This window comes from Lepidochelys olivacea, assembly GCF_965140295.1.
Source record: "Lepidochelys olivacea isolate rLepOli2 genome assembly, chromosome: 3".
NCBI lineage: Eukaryota > Metazoa > Chordata > Testudines > Cheloniidae > Lepidochelys > Lepidochelys olivacea.
Genome location: NC_140413.1, coordinates 208543534 through 208564755, shown reverse-complemented (window position 1 = coordinate 208564755; position 21222 = coordinate 208543534). Strand labels below are relative to the sequence as shown.

At 44.3% G+C, this 21222-nt stretch overlaps 1 protein-coding gene across 1 annotated transcript in view; it reads left to right on the top strand.

The window, feature by feature from the left end:
• Window positions 1–6509: 6509 nt before the first annotated feature.
• Window positions 6510–21222, top strand: part of ARHGEF33 (Rho guanine nucleotide exchange factor 33) — a gene marked incomplete at both ends in the record, with an annotated part of 37930 nt that continues 23217 nt past the window's right edge. The window contains 2 exons of the mRNA XM_084623839.1: window positions 6510–6531; window positions 15926–15975. Of these exons, the coding sequence (XP_084479965.1) occupies window positions 6510–6531; window positions 15926–15975 (72 nt within the window). The remainder of the gene's footprint in view (window positions 6532–15925; window positions 15976–21222) is intronic.

The window sequence follows — 21222 nt, the reverse complement described above, 5'->3', positions numbered from 1 at the left end:
CTAAAGCTCAAAAACTAGAAGGTGAATTAAAACAACTCAACATTTACCATTTGTTAAAAGTCTCATAATTTCTAAGCAAATCTTGTGATTTTTGGGGCCTGGCTCATCATTTATGATGGCTCAGGGCTGGTGATACTGCAGTTCTTATCTCAGGTACTGTAAGGGGCTCTCTGTAAAGGATTCCACAGCCCTCTTCTTTGTGTGGTCTCCACGTTTCTATCCTGATGCACAGCCATGCAGCCATCAGTCTTGCCCAACAGTTCATAAACTGTGGAACTGCTGACTAGAGCTGGTCAGGAATTTTCTGACAAAACAGAGTTTTGTCAGAAAATCCCAGTTTGTCAAACTGGAAATGTTTAGTGGAGACCTCTTGAGTTTGACAAAACTATTATCAAATCACAGGCAGGGTTCCACTGGACTCCTGCCTTGTTTCCTGGAGGGCCATTGGGGACCCTGGCTTCTAGGGTCTGCGGCTCCAGGGCTGCTCTGGAGCTGGAGCCAGTGGGAGCCTGGCAGCTGCAGACTGAATTAGATACTATTCTTGTTGGTTTCACCACTGCTAGTCACTAAAAGCAGTCATGAAACTGACAAGAATCATGTCAGTTTCATAAGTCACTGCCAAGATCTGGGGATGCATCAGTGTTTCTGAAATGAATATTTCATGGAATTCCCAGCTTGTGGTTTTGGACCGAACTGGAACGAGACCAAATGTCACAATATCCGGCAAATCGGGAGTTCTGTGTTTGGGCCAGCTCTACTGCTGATGTCATCGGGCTTTGGGGTTTGTGGGTGTGCTGCTCCCTGAGGCTGCTGGAAATGTGGGGGGGGGATTTCTGTGGCCATGTGACCCCAAGTCCTAGCTTTGTGGGAGTGGAGCAGAAGAGGGCTCAGCTACCCGTTGCTCATCAGTACTGCTGGCAGTGGCTTCTGCTACATCTCTGCCATCTGGAAGATGCTCCCCCTGGGAAGTTCCATACAGTGCTTGAGCTCCAGAATACTCCTGGAAGCATTCATTCTTCCCCTTCTGGGCTATGACCAGCTGCACATGGGCCCACCAGCAGCAAGTCTCGGTGTCCTAAATTCTTGATTTAAGCAAGGCATCGTCTTTTTGCAGGCCTGCAAATAACTTAGGAGTCAGCCTCTCCCTGTCCTTGAAGCTGTTTATCTGGGACTCTTTTTCATTAAGCTACTTACTTTGCTCCACAGTGTTTGTACTCAAGTGGGCTGCACAGTTCTGAATTTCAGTTACCTCTGCCTGAAGGGTGCCTCTGGACCGGACTTTGTCCTGTAGCTGCAAGAGCAAGTTCTTCTTTTCTTGTTGTTCATCGCTCCTATGCTGGGTGTTGTTTCTTCTACTCTGGCTGCTCCCATGGAGTGACTCACTGGAATAACAGAAATCTTTTCCTGATCCCTTCACGTTTGAGATGAGTTGTCCTTCCTCCCCACAAGCATTCTGAATGTCCGTAGGGTCTCTCGAGTGAGTGCTGCAGAGCCGTAACCCACAGCTGACCCATGCCAGCTGACTCCGGCTCATGAGGCTCAGGTAAAGGACTATTTAACTGCAGGGTAGACAGTTGAAGTCAGGCTGGAGCTCGGGCTCTGGAACCCCGCTAGGGCCACACCTGCCTTTGTGTGCATGAACAAGGGAGGAGAAGGTGCCAGGAGCCTCTCCTGACCTCTGCACTCCCAGGAACAACAGGAGCTCAGGAGTGGCACAGAGTCCGTGCTACTGTGGGGTAGAGAGGAGGTGGGGGCCATTTTCTACTTGCCTAGCCAATCTGGAGTGGAATGCATGCTGCACCCTCTGAGCCTGGTGGAGTTCTGCAGCCCCAGTCAGAAACAAGGCTGTTGCTTCAGGCCCTGGGTTAGCACACTTTCCAGGGCTACAAAGCATCCTTCTGCAAAAACGTACAATTCTAATGTAAAAAAAAATCCACATCATCTTCTGCCGAACACACAGTCCTGAGTTACCCACGGGGATGTGACCTGATGCTTACATAATTAGAAGGCATTTGTGATGCCCGCATTTAAAATGAGTGATTAGCATGTGACTGTCCCATTCTGGGAACCATCAGACTACCACTGCATTCATCTCTCTTTTTTCTACAGTCCCAACTCAGACAAGTACCACCACTGAAGGAGCTTGTACCTAGCCTTGGGTAAGTTTAAAATGTCCTGAGCTTCGGGTCTAGAATTGTTTTAGTAATGGCATTTTTCATGCTAGTGGGAAAAGCTAGTGGCATGTGTTTATTAGGTGTTGGATTTACAGCCCATAAGCAGGTAGTTAGGTATTTTCTAAGAGCAAAAACCATTCCTCAGTTGTTGGATTGACTGCAATTATTTCTGGCTAATTTCTTTTCTTGCCTGTGCAGTGTCCCAAATTGTCAAACAAACTTTTAAGGATTTGTATCTAAACTATCAGACTAAGGGTAAAGAGAGCTAACAGTCCATACCATTTAGCAGCAAAACTGAGATCTGAATTGGAAAGCATGCTCATTTGAAAGATATGTATGTAGATAAAATTAGAATTAGTCAGACTCTGGGGGTAAAATGATACAGGAAATCATTTGTTTTTTACCCTCCGAGGAAATGTATGCTCTTTATGGGCACTGGATAGATAATAGAACAATCAGTTGTGAAATGGGAACTATGCAAATAAGGTTGCGGATCGATTCTGACACAACATATTTGTTAACTAGATTTGTTAAAGAAGGCAACGCACTGAAGATCCCTTGGGGAGCAAAGAGAAAAAAATGATTACCAACAAAAATGGATAACTAGCTTTCCTTTGTATTTAGTACAGTGAATTCATGATTTCAGAAACTGAATGTGACCAAAAGCCAAATGAATAGAAGCCATGCAGCCAGCATATTAAGTCTAGCTTGGGTTAAAACTTTATCACTAACTTATTGATGCTCATGCATTGTCGTCTCTTTTTTAAATAACTGATCATTTCCCCAATCTGTGCCATCCTGAGCTGCATGCTGCATATTGGTAGAAAGGCAAGCACACCATTGCTGCAGAAGCTGTGGTTCATAAAAGAGAGTGGGGGTTATGCACCCTCTTCCCGGCTCCAGATCCATGTACAGAGGGAGTATTTCATGCATAGATCCCCTCCTTTCAGTGTTGTCTCTTCCACAGCACTTTCTCCCTCCATGGACAGTTCAGGGATCCACAAGAGCATAGGGCGAGTTGGGATCACAGGAAAATTCCCATCCTTCCCTCTGTCTCAATGCCCCACATTCGATCGGCTGAGAAGTCAATGCAGACTCCTGCTGCATTAACTTTCGAACAATGACTCCTCTGTTGTGGGGAGGAGGGGAAGCTTCAGGGGGAGTCACTAGTGGAGGAGGCCACAGCAGTGCAGCGCCACTGGAAATTGGCGGGGTGAGAGGCCAAGGCTGCCAGAGCTGGGGCAGGACGGACACTGCTGCAGATGGCTTTGGTTCCTGGGATCTCTGCTGATTTGGGGGGATGTGTTGATTTGAGGGGAAGAACCCTGTTCTTTCCCCAGGGAGGAGGGAAAATGCCACTTCTTTCCCCAGTGGAATGATGGGCAAAACTCAGTGAGAGGAACCTGATTCTAGCTCCCTTTCTGGGGCCTTCCTGCGGGGTGTCTGCAGGAGGAGGCGAGCGTCCCTCAGTGACAGCTGCAGCCAAAGGGCTGCAAAGCATTAGGCAGAAAAAGCCTTCCTAGCCTAATTTCTTGCTCTCCCTAAACTGTCCCTTTGCTACATCAGGTTTGCCATGGTGGGTCCCTGTGGTACCTGGGCTGGGATGTTCTGGAGAGGCCCCATCACTGGGCTCTCTGAGCAGCACCTGGCAAGTGTGGCAAAATAGGAAGAACAAGCTCAGTCTCTGCCTTCCTTGTCAGTTTGTAGGAGAAGCAGCTTGATCGGCCAATTGTGTGAGCGAGAGAAAGCATGATGGTGACTGGGGGGAAACTCAGCTGCAGAGATGAGCTCTGCATTTTGTTGTGAAGCCGGCCCATTCCATGGTCGTCATCATCTCTTCTGGTAGCAAGTCCCATGGTCCAGCTCCAGCTCCTGGGAACATTTTGAGCACCATGCTGGGTTCAGGGTTAGGGTTAGGGTCACCTATTGGCTGGCAGTTGCATTGATCCAGTTGAATGCCGCTGAGATGAGAGGCTCTCTCAGGCAGTCGGGGCCAAGGGCCAATCCCATGGAGGGCTTTGGTTATGGGTGGAGAAGTTGCACTGTGCTCACTATATATTGGGGAGCCGGTATTACTGCGCTGGGATGTGTAGCTAGGCAGATGGGTTGCTGCGTTTTGCACCAGTTAGACCTTTTCCTAGCTCTGATCAATGTGTTACAATAATCTAACCTGGAGGCTGGAACTCTGCAAACCACTATCTCCAGGTCAGCATCTTGTAGAATGAGGTGCAGTCTTCTGGCCAGTTGGAGATGGAATCGGGTGTTTTGTTTCTCCAGGGCAAAGCAGTCTCCCAGTCAGGAGGCTCTGGCTGGGAGTTGTTCCCTCAGTCACTGGTCCTTCTGCCAGACAGAGCAGGCCTATTGCTTGCAGAGCATGCGTGGAAAGCCAGATCCCCAACTGACCTCTCCTTTTGCTTGTATCCCATGGTCTGGGGAGATATCTTAGGTCTCAATGTGCCTTTACTCCTCAGTAAAGTATCTTTCGGCCTATGTGTGGTCACCCCAAGTTCTCCCAGGGATATTTACCGATGCTCCGGTTGCCATTGCATATGGCAGTGGCTCTCAACCTTTCCAAATGACTGTACCCTTTTCAGGAGTCTGATTTGTCTTTCATAACCCCAAATTCTAGCTCACTCAGGAGCACCAGAATGGGGAGGTTTTTTTTCTCCCCACCCCCCAGACTTTTAGGAAGAATATGTCGCCCCTGACCTCACTTAAAAAGTACTTGCTTACAAAATCTGACAAAAATACAAGTGTCACAACACACTATTACTGAAAAAATGCTGACTTTCTCATTTTTACCATAGAATTATAAAATAAATCAACTGGAATATAAATATTGTCCTTACATTTCAGTGTATAGTATATAGCGCAGTGTAAACAAGTCATTGTCTGTATGAAATTTTAGTTTGTACTGACTTCCCTTAGTGCTTTTTATGGAGCCTGCTTTAAAACTAGGCAAATATCGAGATGAGTTGATGTACCCCCTGGAATCTCCCTGCATACCCCCAGGGAGATGCGTACCCCTAGTTGAGAACCACTGGCATATGGCACATGGCCTAAATCCTGTCCCAACGGTCCCCAGCACTCTGAACTCTGCACGGGGATCCATTCTGTGGCTGCACAAGAGGCACAAGAAACAGTCACCAAATGAGACTATTAAACTGAATCCAATCGATCAGTGCTTTTAATATTTAACTTCATTAGGGGCAGCATCCCTCAAAGTCCACAGGCCCTCCCTGTGTGGTACACTGTCCTCCTGACTGCTGGGAGGGGCTCCCATCTCCTCACATTCAGGCTTCTGGGAAGAAGAGACATGCTGGGTGACTCATATCCAAAGAGCGTGATACAGACCAGCTCTCTTTTTTTTTTTTTTTTTGGGTGGGGGGTCCGAAAGACTGTGGGGGCAGTCCTCAGTAGCATCAACTTCCTAGTCTGCAGGGGGCCAATGAGGTAGTCTGGGATTTGGAATGACCCGATCCCTCTGGTGAAACCCTGGGGTGCTTTACCAAGGAGAAGATTGTGCTCCCAGGGGACTGTAAAGGGGTGGAGAGGAATGCTTGTGCTGTCTGTGCGGGAGTGAGCTGGAAAGGTAGTCATGCTCTTTGCGCCTGATTTTCAGGGGTGCTGCACACTGACAGCACCCAGTAACCTCAAGGAGAGCTACAGGTGTCCATCGCCTCTGAAAGTCAGGGGGGCTGGACAGCATTGAGCAGCGGTGAGACCAGTCATAAACCCTATATAATGAGCATCTCTTGAGTGAATAACTCGGCCCATAGACAGGCTTACGGAGTGTTCAGCAGACAAATGTCAGTAGAATGCGGAGAGGGGCACATGCTTCTTTGCACTGCCGCTCATGTGCTTTAATCAGTGCATTTCCGTAAGTACTCATCAAATGCTTCAGAACAAGGTTGTTTTGCCTTAGAGTTTAACAAGCCACGAGGCCTCTCTCCTTGGCTAGGAAAGAGTCTAAAGGGGGTAAGCAGATGGAAACCTACCCACCCACCTCTTCTCTGCCAGCACCTGGTCCTGAGAACATGGCGTTTATGAAAGACTAAAGGGAGAGGGGTTCTGTGCTGTCACCATGTCTCTGTAGTCCCTCCTGGGACATGTGAGTTCAACTTGTTCTCTCTCTCCTTCAGTGTTTGCTCTGAATGTCTGCCTCAAGATACTCTAGCTCAATAACCCCCTTATACTTGTTCTGAAAACAGGGCTTGGATCATCCAACTCCTCATTGAACTCACACGCTAGTTATTCCAAAGTGAACAATAAAAGTCCTCTGAAGTGAGGCCAGAGGCAGAACTCCCCAGGGAGGACGAGCAGCAAAGCACAGCCATGGATTCAAACAAACAAGAAGGTAAAGTGCACTCTTTGATAGAGGTTAACTAAAAAACAAAGCCCTCTCCAGCAAGAGAAATCACTCCTTTGGAAAACACAACCCAGCTCTGTAAAAGAGACCTTTCGGAAAGAGAGATTTTCAAAAGCTCTCAGCACTGCTCTAATGCTGCTCCTTCTGTAGCCATTGGTAAATCTACAGTTGACTTCAGACCAGCACTGGGGCCCAGATCCCTCAGAGTTATTTAGGCACCTAATTTCCATTTATTTCAATAGGAGTTAAGAACCTAAATACCTTTGAGGATTTGTGCCCGAGTGCTTTGGAAAATCCCACTCATTTCATCTAGAAACCAAAAATGTTTTACTCTAATCTGGGGGGTGTGGGGGGAGGAAGGAGGGTAGGGGGTAGAACTATCCATTACCTTGTCAAATTATTAAAAAGTAAAAGCTAATAACAAATGTAGAACATTTTAAAAAGTATTTCAATACAGAAATTAGGAGTTCAAAGGAGATCTATAAGGGCTTTGTATCGGTCACATTCTTTGTATTGCAGATATTTTCAGTTTGAGAATCTGACAATGAATTGTGAATTGCTCACCTGGGGAGAAGCTGATTTTATTAATGAAAGCATTTTATATCACATATGTCTTAGGCCCCAGTTCTAGAAGATACTTAAGCACATGCCTAACTTTAAGCACGGGCTGCTTAAAATATAGCATGTGCTAAGGTCCTTGCAGAATTTGGACCTGATTCATTCATTACTTATACCAAGAACATAAGAACGGCCATACTGGGTCAGACCAAAGGTCCATCTAGCCCAGTACCCTGTCTACCGACAGTGGCCAATGCCAGGTGCCCCAGAGAGAGTGAACCTAACAGGTAACAATCTAGTGATCTCTTTCCTGCCATCCATCTGGCAAACAGAGGCTAGGGACACCATTCCTTACCCATCCTGGCTAATAGCCATTAATGGACTTAACCTTCATACCTACCAATATGCTGTTAAAACCCTGTTGGGATGGGGTGGAATGGAAACAGATAACAGTGTGTTTTGGAAAAGTTGGAAACTTTTGTTTTGGAAAGATCATACAATTCTTTCACATGCAAAACTCCTGTATATTTCAGTTCTGTGCACAGATACATGCAAGGATAGGTCTTTATTCCATAACTTTGGAATTTAGAACAGAACCCATTTAAATTATTTGTTTTTAGTTTATTTGACACACATCATATTTAGAGTGAAAACCCGTGCCAAAGCAGTACTATAGTATCATGGCCTACAGGGACACCCCGCTGTTGGAGATGAAGTCTTTCCCAAGAGTCATAAGGTCCTGAGCCCTTGACGATCTCAAGTCAATTTTCACAAGAGGGTTGATGTTAATCTTAGTGTTCTGTGACCAAATTCCAATTTATGCCCCAATCCTGCAATCACTTCAGTATATACTTAGTTTTATGAGTAGTTCCTTGAAGTCAACAGGACTTCTCTGGTACGTACAGGTTAGCACATGCTTAAGTGGTTGCAGATTCAGTACTTCAGCTTTCACTGGCCTGCCTGAATTGTTCTTGCAGCTTCGTCTGGCTGCAGTGTTCTTCACTTTCCATCCTAAACTGTTGTGTGATATTGCTGTATGCTGTGGAGGAACTGCTGCTCACCACCTCAGAGGTGGCTGCATTTCTGTGTTGGTGAAGTAACTGCTGAAGCTGAAGGCTTCAGATCTTTTAGGATGACAGGTAGAAAAAGCATGAGAAAAAGCTAACGTGTTTAAGTATATATTAATTCAGCTGTTGTATTAGTGTGTAAGTTTGAGCAATGGACAAGAGCCAGGCTTTGGTCTTACAGTCTTTGACCTTTCTCAGAAAGGGTCAAATTCTGATGGTGCAAAAGGATTTCAGAGGAAGGGCATAAATGAGAGCAGAGTACATTTGTATTTTCTTCTCCAGAGTATGGGCTGTATATCCACAAGTAATTAAGCATGGGAACAATGCTTAAATTAAGCATGGGAACAATGGGGTTAATTTTTTAAATTAGTTTTACTAAATTAGGTCTGTGCACCTCGGTCCCATGCATTACAGCCAGCTGAAATGGAAATTTACTCCAGAATGCCTTCAATTAATTGATATCCCCCCCAGACTGCTGAGATTCATTTGGTGTCACAGCAGAAAATGAGAAGGTAGCTCAAGAATCTAATGTCTCCCAGCTCTGTGTTAGCATGTTATGCCCTGGACCTGGTGCGTGAGGCAAATTTCAGCTGGATACCCACTGACCTTAAAGAGGAGCTCTGCTCCGAACAGTGCAAAGGTTGTAGGGCGGGAGCCCTTCCCCATCTGCCCCTGCTCAGCAGCAGGCTACAGAATCTAGTGTAGAGTCAGCACTTAATAGAAGTGATCCTGATCCACACCCACTGAAGCCAATGGAAAGACCCCCACTGACTTTGGTGGGCTTTCCCACGTGTAACAAACTAGCATGAGAAGATACTCCAAAGGGGGCAGAGGAGGAGGGGAGCCATGGCCCTTCCTCTCTCATGTCTGCACTGCCCTGAGGAACTGGGCAGGAGCTCAGGAGCAACAGTGCTGCCTTCACACACACCTGAACACTTCCCCTCTGGAAATAATTCTGCCTCCCTGATCTTGCCAGGGGGGTGCATCTCTGAATCACCTTTTCCTTGGGGCACGGTGCCAGAGAATCACCCTCGAGCCCTTCATATTAAGACATCAGAGAAGTGACCAAGTCTTTCCCCATTAGCTCATCAACTCCTGGATCCAGCATTCCTAAATACAAAACCACTGGATTCAAAGAGGAGTTCACTACCCGGATTATGTCATCAGAGGGGTTCCAATTGCAGCTGAGCCCTCTCCCTCTTATTCACACTCCTGGCTCCTCTCTGCTAGATCCATCAGTGGAGCATCAGTGCCTATATTACTTAATAATAATTGCATTTGCCTTTGAGCTCCCATCTTAATTTTCCCATTGTCTGTTTTAAGATATATTCATTAAAATAAATCTGCGCTGTTGCCTGATTTTAGGGGATTATTATTATTGTTTATATAATATGGTTATAGGCTCACCAATTAATCTGATTAGATGATAATACGGTTCTTGTCTCAGAGTCAGGCTACACAGAGTTTTGGAAGTACCCTGGGGATATATGACAAAGACACTCACTCTGAGAACAGAAATACAGTCTTAAAGACTTTTATTGACATAAAGGGAAAAGTAATCAATCAGAATTACAGAATAATAATAATAATACTGTTCTAGAGGTACATTTGATATCATTTACTATAAAGCTTCTTAGATTAATATACTCACACTCTTCCTAGATAACCTGGTGGTAAGAGACAAAGGATCAGCCTTTCCTCTGGCATGCCAAAGAGTCCGATGCTCCAGGTTCCTCAATTCTTGAGTGGAAGATGAAGAATTTAAGAGAAGGTAGAGACCTAGAAAACTATAGAAAGACCCAAGAGAAACTAACTTAAAACCTGACTAAAATTAACTAACTAAACATGGTGATTTGCCTCTCTTATAGAGCCTGAGCACTGTATGCTCACCTTCCATATCTAAACTTCATTTCCTCACCCACATAATGTTAGGGTACACTTACTCTATGTAAGTCCCAGGAGGGCCACACTGAGATTGCTCAAACTGCAAAGAATGGGGCAGTCAATCCCTAAATTGGTGGTTATTCCAATACTTTGATTCACCCAGCCAGCAATAAAACTGCTTCTACAATACCTTACTGGTTACCCACAAGCCAGAATACAGTTCCTTTAAAACAACCCAGCCTTGGGCTTCCACCCAGACAGCCAAATATGATGAGGATTACTGAAAAGCTTGTTTATCATATAAAATAGTTCTACCAATCCCAAAAGATCAGACACATTACCCTCCAGGTTAATGAATTTCAGATCTTACCCAAATATACGCTTACAGCCAATTCTTATTAACTAAACTAAAATTTATTAAAAAATAAAAGAAAGTTTATTGGATAAATGATCGTTATACATACAGAGATGAATAGATTTCTTAGGTCAGTTTCATAGTAGAGATGGTGAGCTTTAGAGTTGCAAAGAGTTCTTTCAGAATGAGTCTATGGGTTCAGTCCAATGTTTAATATCAGAGTGCTCCAGAATGGAAGTCAGGCTTCCCCTGATGAAGCGTAAGCCAATTTGAGATGAAAGGATCAGGTCCCAAGAGACTTTTACACAGTTCCCAGAGAAGCCTCTTGACAGCATGTAGTCCTTGGGTGAACAATGGGCAATCATCCTAGCTTTGAAGTACTATTTCCTAAGCATCACCGGTAATTAGCTACATGGATTAACATAAGGCAATTGCCTATTTCCCACCATTTTCAGGTGATTTACCACAAACTTCAAAGAGAAGTTAAGACAGTGATATCCCTACATTTACAGTTCATTTAAATCTTTTGATCTCTGAATTAACAGAATACAGTGATAGACAGGAACTGTTTGGTTACATTGTCAACTTCTAAAAATATATATGTAAACACACAAAAATTATCTACTAATGTGTCTCTAAAGGCTGAATCTGGGTCAATTAGCCTGCTAACTGTGTAACCCTTTCTGGCCCTGTGTCACATGGCATATTTATATGTATTAATGACAATTAGTTCATCCGCACATCTTTTATTTCTGGCCTGAACTGGTTTGGTGGTTGTTATTGCCATGTTCTTTGTGGTATACCTGTTAAGTTAAGTTTATAGAGGGCAATCAGTTGGCCACTTATCTATGCCAAAGGTAAAAAGCATAAGTATGCTAACTTGCTTCAGCTCATCATACAGGACGCGGCCTGTAGGTTCCTCATTTTACTGCCAAAATACTCTAATACAAATCTATAAACCTATTATCCATTCTAATAGAACAGGAAAGGGGAGACAGCAAGGGGATCGCCCGCACTCCCCTCAGGTAGGGGGAGACATAAGAACATAAGAATGGCCCTACTAGGTCAGACCAAGGGTCCATCTAGCCCAGTATCCTGTCTATTGACAGTGGCCAATGCCAGGTGCCCCAAAGGGAATGAACAGAACAGGGAATCATCAAGTGATCCATCCCACATTGTCCATTCCCAGCTTCTGGCAAACAGCGGCTAGGGACACCATCCCTGCCCATCCTGGCTAATAGCCATTGACGGACCTATCCTTCATGAATTTATCTAGTTCTTTTTTGAACCCTGTTATGGTCTTGACCTTCACAAGACAGTCATGGTGTTGCCCATGCTCCCCTCAGGTGGGGGGAGTCAGTCGGGGGGTCGCCCAACCTCCCCCCAGGCAGAGGATTTAAGTGTTAGTCTCACCATATTGGATTTTTTTTTCTCAAAGACCCAGTTCCTGGATCATGTGAGTTTGAGAGACACTCAGCTTGTATTTTAAAACAAAAGTGTGTTTCTAGTTCTCATGGTTGCGGTGAAAAGCTTGAAAATGTGACCCGATTGCACCCTGCAGGGCCAGAGCCAGAAAGCAAAGCAAAGAACCGGGCTGAGTGAAGCTGGCAATACTGCATATCATTGCACCTTGCATACTGCCTCTTTCCCTTATTTCATCAGACAGGTTCAGCATCAAGCAATGCAGATCAGTCCTGTCAGTGTCAGAGCCCTTTGGCAACACACCCACCCAACCTTTAGGGCTGGAGGCCCAACTAAAACTAGGCTGGAGAACACACCAGACGATGTTGGAATGTGGGGGGAAGAGATGAACATGAAGACCTAGTAATTCTTCTGTCTCTTACTTCCATTATTCCATGGAGAATTAGCTCATGTTTCCCTGAATCAGGACATCACTGAGACTATAATAGGGCAATGCACAGGTGCCCTGTTTTCCTTGGCAGTCATCCAGTTCCCCCTCAGGGGCAAACTAATTAGGGCTAGATTATGTCGTTTAAGGCACAAAGGGGCTTAGCAAGGCCACCCAAGGAGGATGCTGAGAGGCACTGCACCTCAGAAAGCTCCCCAATTGCATTGTGGGGAACAATTTGCAGCCACTTGCTCTGAGGTGCAGCTGTAGTTCTTTGAGTGCTGGGAGTTGCAATCCAGGAAACTCCAACATGTCCACTCCTCCTCCCCTGTGCAATTGCATTAGAGCTAGGAACAATCTAGCCCTCAGTCTTTAGCTTCCTACTTCATATATGTGGCAGCTGCAACAAGGTCCTTGGAAGTATGATACCAGTTCACTGATCCCATGAACAGAGCTCGCTTAAACCCCAGAATCAGATTCAGGATGGTCCTCCAGTGCAGATGCTGCATGAATTACGTGTCACAGGTCAGCATGAGAGAAACCAATAGTAACAGAACAAAGGAAAAGCATCGGCATGTACCAGCATATGCCCCAGTCTTTTCACCTGTTCTCTGAGCTCTCCAGGTATTAGCACGGCTCTGACAATGAGACTGATTAAAGGGTTAGAAAACCTGCCTTATAGTGATAGAGTCAAGAAGCTGTTGGGTTCACTTAGGTGAAATATGGGCGAACAGTGTTAATATGAGCCAGTCACTCTATCCAACATTACACAGTGTTAAACAAGGTTCAGGGTTTGGTATACAGAGACCTCAGCCTACTTAGTACCATGGCAAACACACGACCAAACAGCCTTTTGATAGTTTATTAAAGATACAGAAAAGAAAGAAATACAGTTAAAGCATTTGAAATGTATATTATTAAATATGGCTTTCATTGTAACAACATCCCTTGTTCCCTTTCCCTTTGGCTAGAGAAAGGCCTTAGAAGGAAAAAAACCATTTGACAGTCTTTAAGATGGTATGAAAGATGGTAATAACTGTGCTTTTGGGGGAAAGAGAAGCTAGTTGAGATGGGTTGGAGCTGTCACTGCTGCTGCTGCTGTTAAAGTCTGATCCTGTTTTGTACAAGACAAAACAAGACACAAACATGCCAAAGGGGAAAGAAAAGAACAGCAAAGATAGGAAATGCAGCTTGTGTGTCTGGTGTTGCCTCTTACTTGCAACCTCATTACTGGATAAACACAAGCACAGCACATGGTCTGATTAGCCACGCCGAGTCTTGGCAAACCTCATACTAGCATCAGGCTGTTCAGGGCATTGCTTTCAGCTGCCTCTTTTTGGTCACAGGCTTATAGTAATGCTCCAAAATACACAGTCTTGGCTGGCTACACCAGAGTCTTGTTAGATAGAAGGAAAAAGGAGAGGGATGGGAAAGAGAAGAAAAAGTAGAGAAGGAAAAGGATACCCATGGGGTAGAGAGAGACAAAGTCTCACATCCCAGGTTCTACTCAGGATTCAGCCAGAACCAGTAGAGGTGGTGGTGTCATCCGGGTCCCTCTCTTTGGCCCGGTTATCTCTCAGGACTGGGGTCCTAGGAGATGGTGGGTGTAGTGGCCATGATGGTAAGGTTCAGTCTAGTAGCCGGTTTTCCTCCCAAAGCCTCCTTCTTTAAGGACCCATGAAGGGAATGGTGGGCACAATAGCCTATCCCTTCATTATTTTGTCCATGAATTAGGGCTAGTTTCCAACACACCAGTTTTGATACACTGATTTCTGGTTCCACACTTTTCTTGCTTACCAGGCATGATCACAATCCTTGAGTTATAGCAGCAGGCCTTTTTGTTTGTTAATTCCGTCTTTTTGTCCATTTCATACCTTTTTCTATCAACATTTGTTGTTGTAAGTTATTGTGACATGTTATGAACTTATACTCATTTTTTATAGTTGAATACAATTAGGGTACATTTCTAGGTCCAATTATCACAACAGAGCTCCATCTATTTAGCTTAACAAAGAGAAAGTTAAGGGGTGACTCGACGACAGTCTAAAAGTACCTCCATGGGGAGCAAATATTTAATAATGGGCTCTTCACTCTAGCTGACAAAGGTATAAGATCTAATGTCTGGAAGTTGAAAGTGGACATATTCAGACTGGAAATATGGCATACATTTTTAACAGTGAGGGTAATTAACCTTTGGAACAACTTACCAAGAACTGTGGTGGATTCTCTATAAGTGGCAATTTTACAAGGTATAACAGATACAACAAGTAAGCCGTGCCTGCTCAATGTGGCACTCTGTTCCCCTCTAGTGGTGGCTAGGCCAGCAGGAAACTGATGAGCCTGCTACAGGCTTGGCTGACAGAGGTGTCTTTTAGCTCAGGTAGTAGAGGCTCATGCATTAAGAGCAAGAGGTCCCAGGTTTGATCCTAAATTATTTGTAATATTTCTTTGATAAGTCTACTTTCAAAGTCATGCCCCTGATCAGAGTGGATTCTGGCAGGCCACCCATAGTGCATAAAGTACTTGTCCCATAATATCTTGGCTATAGTGGGTAGCACATTGGAGAATGCTTGGGCGTATCAAGTGAAATGATCTATTTCCACTAATACGTTAGTGTTCCTTTTGTTCTCAGGTTCTAAGGACAGAAAGTCAATACACAAAAGATTCATGGGTCACTTGCTATGGATGTTAACTAACTAACTGGTCAGATGGTTTGGTGCCATCTTCAGAGCTAAACATCTGGCACGATTCTTATAATATTCCTCTCCATCCCTTGCTAATCTGGGCCAATAGTCCCTGCTTCTTACCATTCAAGTGTCCGGTCTACCCCAAAATGCCTTCTTTCATCATGCAAGGTCTTCAGTGGAAAAATCAGTTTTCTGCAGAAATGAGACACTTTTTGCAAAAAAAATCATTTAAACCAAAACCTAATTTTCCATCAAAGAACAGTGTAGATGAAAAATTTTCAACCAGCCCTAGAGTTAATCACCTAAGCATCTAAGTCACTTTTGGAAATGGGATTTATGCTTCTAAATCACATAAGTGCTTTTGAAAATCTTAAGCCCTGTCTCATAATACAAGAGCAAAGGGGAATTCAATTAAACTGAAACCAGCACATTTGAAGCTAATAAAAGCAAATAGGGTTTTTTAAAAAAAAACACAACACAATTAATCTGTGGAGCTCATTGCCACAAAATATAACAAAGGCCAAGAGCTCAGAAGGATGCTAAAGAAGGATTGAAAAATTGATATGGATAATGGGAACACGCAGATAGGATTTTTTTAAAAAACAGAATTTTATAAAACCATAATGCTTCAGGACATACACCAACTACTAACTGATGGTGGTTAGGAAGGAACTCTTAGTGGGCAGGAGTCATAACTGTGTACTAGGGGGTTTCCTGCAGCTTCATATGAAGTATCCAGACCTGGCTATTGTCAGAGATTGGATACTGTAATAAATGGACCTCTGGTCTGATCCAGTCTGGCAATTCCCATGTTATAACTGCAGCTGATTTTGCAAACTATGGGGTCTCCACATCTCCCAGAACAGGACTAAGTCCTGAAAAGAGATTTGCATCTGAGGAGGATGTCACAGCACTCTGCTCCAGTTATTTATAGCAATCATAATAAGTCATTTTAATTGACTGCAGTTCTTTATTCCCACAGGAGAAACTGAAAATGTGCCAGTGAGTAACCCTGCAACACAGATTTCTCAGGTAAAGACAAGCAATATGCCCTGAATAATTCCAAGTTTAAAGAATGAAGAACAGATTAATAGTCTTTACAACCAAAATTCATTCAAAGGAAAAATAAAGGCAGTTATAAGACACTTATACATTCAGATGTGCACATTGCATGGACAAATGTTATGAATTGGCCATCCTTCTGAAAGGTGCTTCAATCTGACCTCTTTGCTCGCAGCTATGTGCAAATTAGATGACTGATTTATGATCTTAGCCAAGTAATTAGATGTCACCATCCCATCATTTGGGTGCACACACATCTGAGAGTGCAAAATGGGAGGCAGCTGCTGAACACTCAAGCACATTGGCTTCAGTAGGGTTTCTCCTTCCCTTCCTGAGCTGCACTCTGTGCTCCTTGTCTATTGCCAAAGATCTGGATCTGTGTTAATCATTTAGTATAAAGTTCCCAGCTCTATGATATAACTCTTCAAATTGCAGTGAGGCCCCATTTTAACTGCACTTAAAAAAAAAAAAGATGTGTACAAGTTGTGGTGAATAGTTTTAAAATGCAGACTGCTTGTAGCAGTTTCAACACTTCCATCCCCCACTCTTGCTCTTAGCCCTGCCACTTTCCCCCTCCTTTTCCCTCTTTGCCACTACTATCCTTCCCTCCCTGTGCTGCTAGTAACAGTTCTAGGGCTGGATCCTCAGCTTGCGTAAAGCAGCATAGCCCCACTGATTTCAAGTCCCTAAAGTCAATAGAGATACACGGATTTACACCAGCTGAGGATTTGGTGTATAATTCTCAGACCAGAAAGGGCACTAATCTCTGACACGGTCATCAATAAATGTAAGACTCTAGTAGCTCTTCTAACATCTAGTGGTGGTATAGCTGTTAGCTATTCCATGACAGGACAATGCATCGGGCCATTCCATGGGGAATAGTTGGGAAAATTAACTGAAATTGCCCTGGTGCTTAGGGTTTGCGGAAAGTCCTAACAGTAATATTTCTGTGAAATTACTATTTGCTTAAGGGCTCATTAACAAGAGATAAGAGCCATGCGTCGAGTAATGTAGCATTTATTTATAACTTCAGACCAACAGCATAAGAGACCTGGTGAGGCAACTAAAATAATAATAATTAATAATAATGTAATTGGGAGAGGGAAGTTTTCAGGCCTTGTTTCTTGTATGAATGGTTTCCAAACAGTATAGTTAACAATACCCTGTGTGCTACGCAGTGTTGTTGCAGCCATGTTGGTCCCAGGAGATTAGAGAGACAAGGCGGGTGAGGTAATATCTTCTATTGGACCAACTTCTGTTGGTGAGAGAGACAAGCTTTCGAGCTACATGGAGCTCTTCTTCAGGGCTGGGAAACTAACTCAAGGTGTCACTGCTAAATAGCAGATTTGAACAGATTGTTTATCATAAGTAAACACATACTTCAAGGGACCATTCCAGGTGACGTGACCCATTAACACCCCTCCAGTCAGGGGGAGGAAAGGAAGTGGTGCAGGGGGAAAGCAGTCCATGATTTTTAGTGTCTAGCAAAGTTATGAATTTACACTCCCAGGCTCATCTTTTGGAAGTGTTCTGCAGGTTTCTTTTGAGGATGAGGGCAGATAGATCAGATATAGATTGATGGCTTCGTGAAAAGTGTTCACCCACAGGTGATATGGTGTTTTTGTCTTTTATCATTTTCCTGTTGACATTCATTTGAGAGTGTAGTGATGGTCTGGTTTCATACACAGTTACTATTGGGGCATTTAGTGCACTGGATGAGGTACACCACCACATGTGATAGGTAAGTGTAGGACCCATAGATTTTGAAAGGTGTCGTGTGGGGGTATTGATCATCATACAAGTGGAGACATGTCTGCAAGTTTTGCATCTGCTGTTCTGCTGCTTTGAGTTGGTGTGTCCTGGTCTATGGGGAGCTTGCTTCTAATGATGACCTTAGAGAGGTTGTGGGGGTTGTTTGAAGACCAGAAGAGGGGGTTCAGGAAAGATTTTTTTCAGGATGGGGTCCCCACCGAGTATGGGTTGTAGCTGTTTGATGATATCCCATATGGATTCCAGTATGGGGTGGTACGTGACAACTAGTGGTGTGCAGACAGAGTGGGTTTTATTTCTGTATTGAAGCAGGTTTTTTCAGGGTATTTGGGTGGCCTGTTCCATGATGCTATCTACTTCTCTGGTGGAGTGTCCTTTTTTGGTGAAGGCAGTTTTGAGTGTGTTGAGATGTGTATCCTGGATTTTCTCCTTAGAGTATATTCTGTAGTATCTGAGTGCCTGGCTGTAGATAACAGATTTCATGGTGCGTTTGAGGTGGTTACTAGTGCTATGAAGTAGGGGTGGAGATCTGTGGGTTTCTTGTAGATAGTTGCCTGTAGGGTTCCATTGTTGAAGTTCTTCATGGTGTCCAGGAAGTGGATGCTGGTGTGGGAGTGTTCCAGAGAGAGTTTAATAGAAGGACGGTGATTGTTGAAGTTGTGATGGAAATCCATGGGGGAGTTAAAGTCATCTGTCCAGATGATGAAAATATCATCAATGTATCTCAGGTATATCACTGATTTCGTGGTGCATTTGTCCAGAAATTTTCAAGGTGGCCACAAAGAGGTTGGGATATTGGGGAGCCATCATAATACCCTTGGCTGTTTCCATGGTTTGGACAAAGTGTTTGTTGTTGAATGTAAAATTGTTATGGGTGAGGATGAAATGGATGAGTCTGGCAATGTATTTGGGGTGGAGATCTGAGGGTTGTCCATTGTCTTGTAAATATTTGAGGCAGGCAGCTATGCGGTCTTTGTGAGGGATGTTGGGGTATAGGGAGGTGACATCCATGGTGGCAAAGATGATGTTCTGAGGGAGGTCGTTGTTGTTGCGGGTTTGCTGAGGAAGTAGGTTGTATCCTAGAGGAAGCTGGCCCTTTGTGTGAGGAGTGGTTTGAGGATCGTTTCTATGAGTCCCGATATTGCTTCAGTAAGAGTGCCGTGGCCAGATATAATGGATCTGCCTGGGTTCCCTTGTTTATCTGGGGAAGGTTTTGATGATATCCTTAAATTGGGTAAACTGTGGTGTGGGGTTGTCTTTGAGTTCATTATAGTAGGTGGTGCTGGAGAGTCGTCGGTTGGCCCCATTAATGTATTCATCACAATTGAGGCAGACAAAGGGGGTGCCACTGTAATCCCATGGAAATTCCTATTTCATTCTGCTTTTTTCCCCTTCCCAAATAACTCTGGAAGTGCATGTCCAGGAATTGAATAGAGCTGATGGATGGAATTAGGGGTAGATTTGAAACAGACGCTGCCCAGGGGTACCCAGGGTTGTGATGCACCTCTCCACCACTGACCCTTAGCATAAGGAAGTCTTATCTGTGCTTGCTGTGAAACAGCTCCCAGAAACCACCAATCTCTGGCAACACAAGCACCGACCTTCAGGCCTCCTCAGTTCTCGCTCTCTGTGTACCAGTAGCAAGAGGCACGCACCAACCCCCAAGTCCTCGGAGTGCTCCCTGCAGCATCCAGCCCCTTATCCCCTGGACACTTTCAGAACTACCAGGCCTCCTGTTCCCAGTGTGAAAGATTCAGCTCAGGACCAGCACTTTGCTTAGCACCACAGCACTTAGATCTATGTATAGAGAAAATAAGAAGTTTCTTATCAAAGGATGGCAACTTCCTGTAGAGAATTTAAAGGTGTATGCCATATTGCACTTCTCATTAGGTCACACATTTTATAGGCACTCACTATGACTCATTCCAGCACTTTTCCTGGGATTTCTAAATTTCAACCTGTACACCTCAGGGGTAATTTGAATCCTTTTGCCAGTCAGCCTTTTTAAATTCAGGATATATCAAAGCTTCTCCAATCTGCATTTCATTAAATACATGTAAAATTTTACTCAAGAGTTTTGCAATCAGAATGGGGACTGTCCTGTCCTGTCCTCTGGAACTTTATGTAGTTCACTTGGCCTTTCAAAACTGATGAGGTATGCTTCAGTACAGTCTGTTTCCTTGTATGCAGGGCACAACTTATCCCAGCTGGGTGTTCCTTGGATGGAGGGAGTAACTGGGGATGGCGCATTCTGCCCCACCTGTCCCTTATGCTCTGGGCAGGCAGTCTTTCCTTCTCTTTTTCTTGGGCTTCCAACTCTTTCAGCTCCATGGCCCGCCAACATGCTCCTTCTTGCTGCTTCCTTTCGGCCTCCCTCTCCTCGGCTCTCATCTCTATTTCCGACTTTCTGCTCAGCTAACCATTTCTGATGTCCACATTCGTTTTCTTTCTACTCATTCTCCAGCCTGACCAGCTCTCACTTTGTAGTTGCTTCACTGTCGCTCATGTTTATGCTTTACTTTTGTTCTATTTTCCTTTCCTGAAATAAACAAACAGAAAATAATAAAGCTGTAACCTTTCTTTTGACTGTTCCCACCCACCACACTTGAGAATCACTTAAAAGTGTTACACCAGTGATTGAAGTGTAAACCTCAGTTAAAATAACAAGCTTTGTATAAATCCTGCTTTGACCACATCACTATCACATTCTGCGGTGCAATCCAGATCAGTGAGGGGTTATCTCACCACCTGCCCTGTAACCCTGGGTGCCTCACAATGCTTTGCTGTTGTAGCTCCCAGCCTGGGCCACTCAAACAGCCTATCACCATGCAGGTTACACCCTAAGTGTCTTTGTATAATGGTAGCCCTGGTCCAGCAGCTCTTGGTCCAACAGCCTGTCAGCAACACACTAGTCATGCTCTGGCTTCCACCAGCCTCGGTTGTTACTTGAAGGGTGACCCCAACACACTCCCAGTCCCAAATTTTCCCCAAAATGTGTATTCTGCACTGTCAGGCCCTCTCCTGGACAGTTCAGCTATTAAAGTTAAGTTGCTCCTATACAGTCAGTAAGCAATAGTTTGCTACTTTACCTGAAGTTACCAAACAGTTCAGTTTAAACACAGCACTGGAATGATTTAGATTAAAAAATAAAACAAGTTTATTAACAAAAGAAGATAGTTTTAAAGTGAATTCAAATATAAGAGATGAAGTTAGAAGTGGTTACCAGCAACTAAAAGCTAAAACACACATCTAAAAGTCTAAAACTTAATCTAGCAAGTTTTGGTTCAAGGCCTCTGCTCAAGATGGCCTTTCTCAATTCGTGTCTTCCAGCAAGATGGTGACTGACTCTACTTGGTCAGGATCTCTCCCAGAGGCCCAAAGGTGCTGGTGCCTTTGTCTTCTCAGGTGAAAGAACTTGGGGTTCTCTGCCCTTCTCTCTTCTAGTCC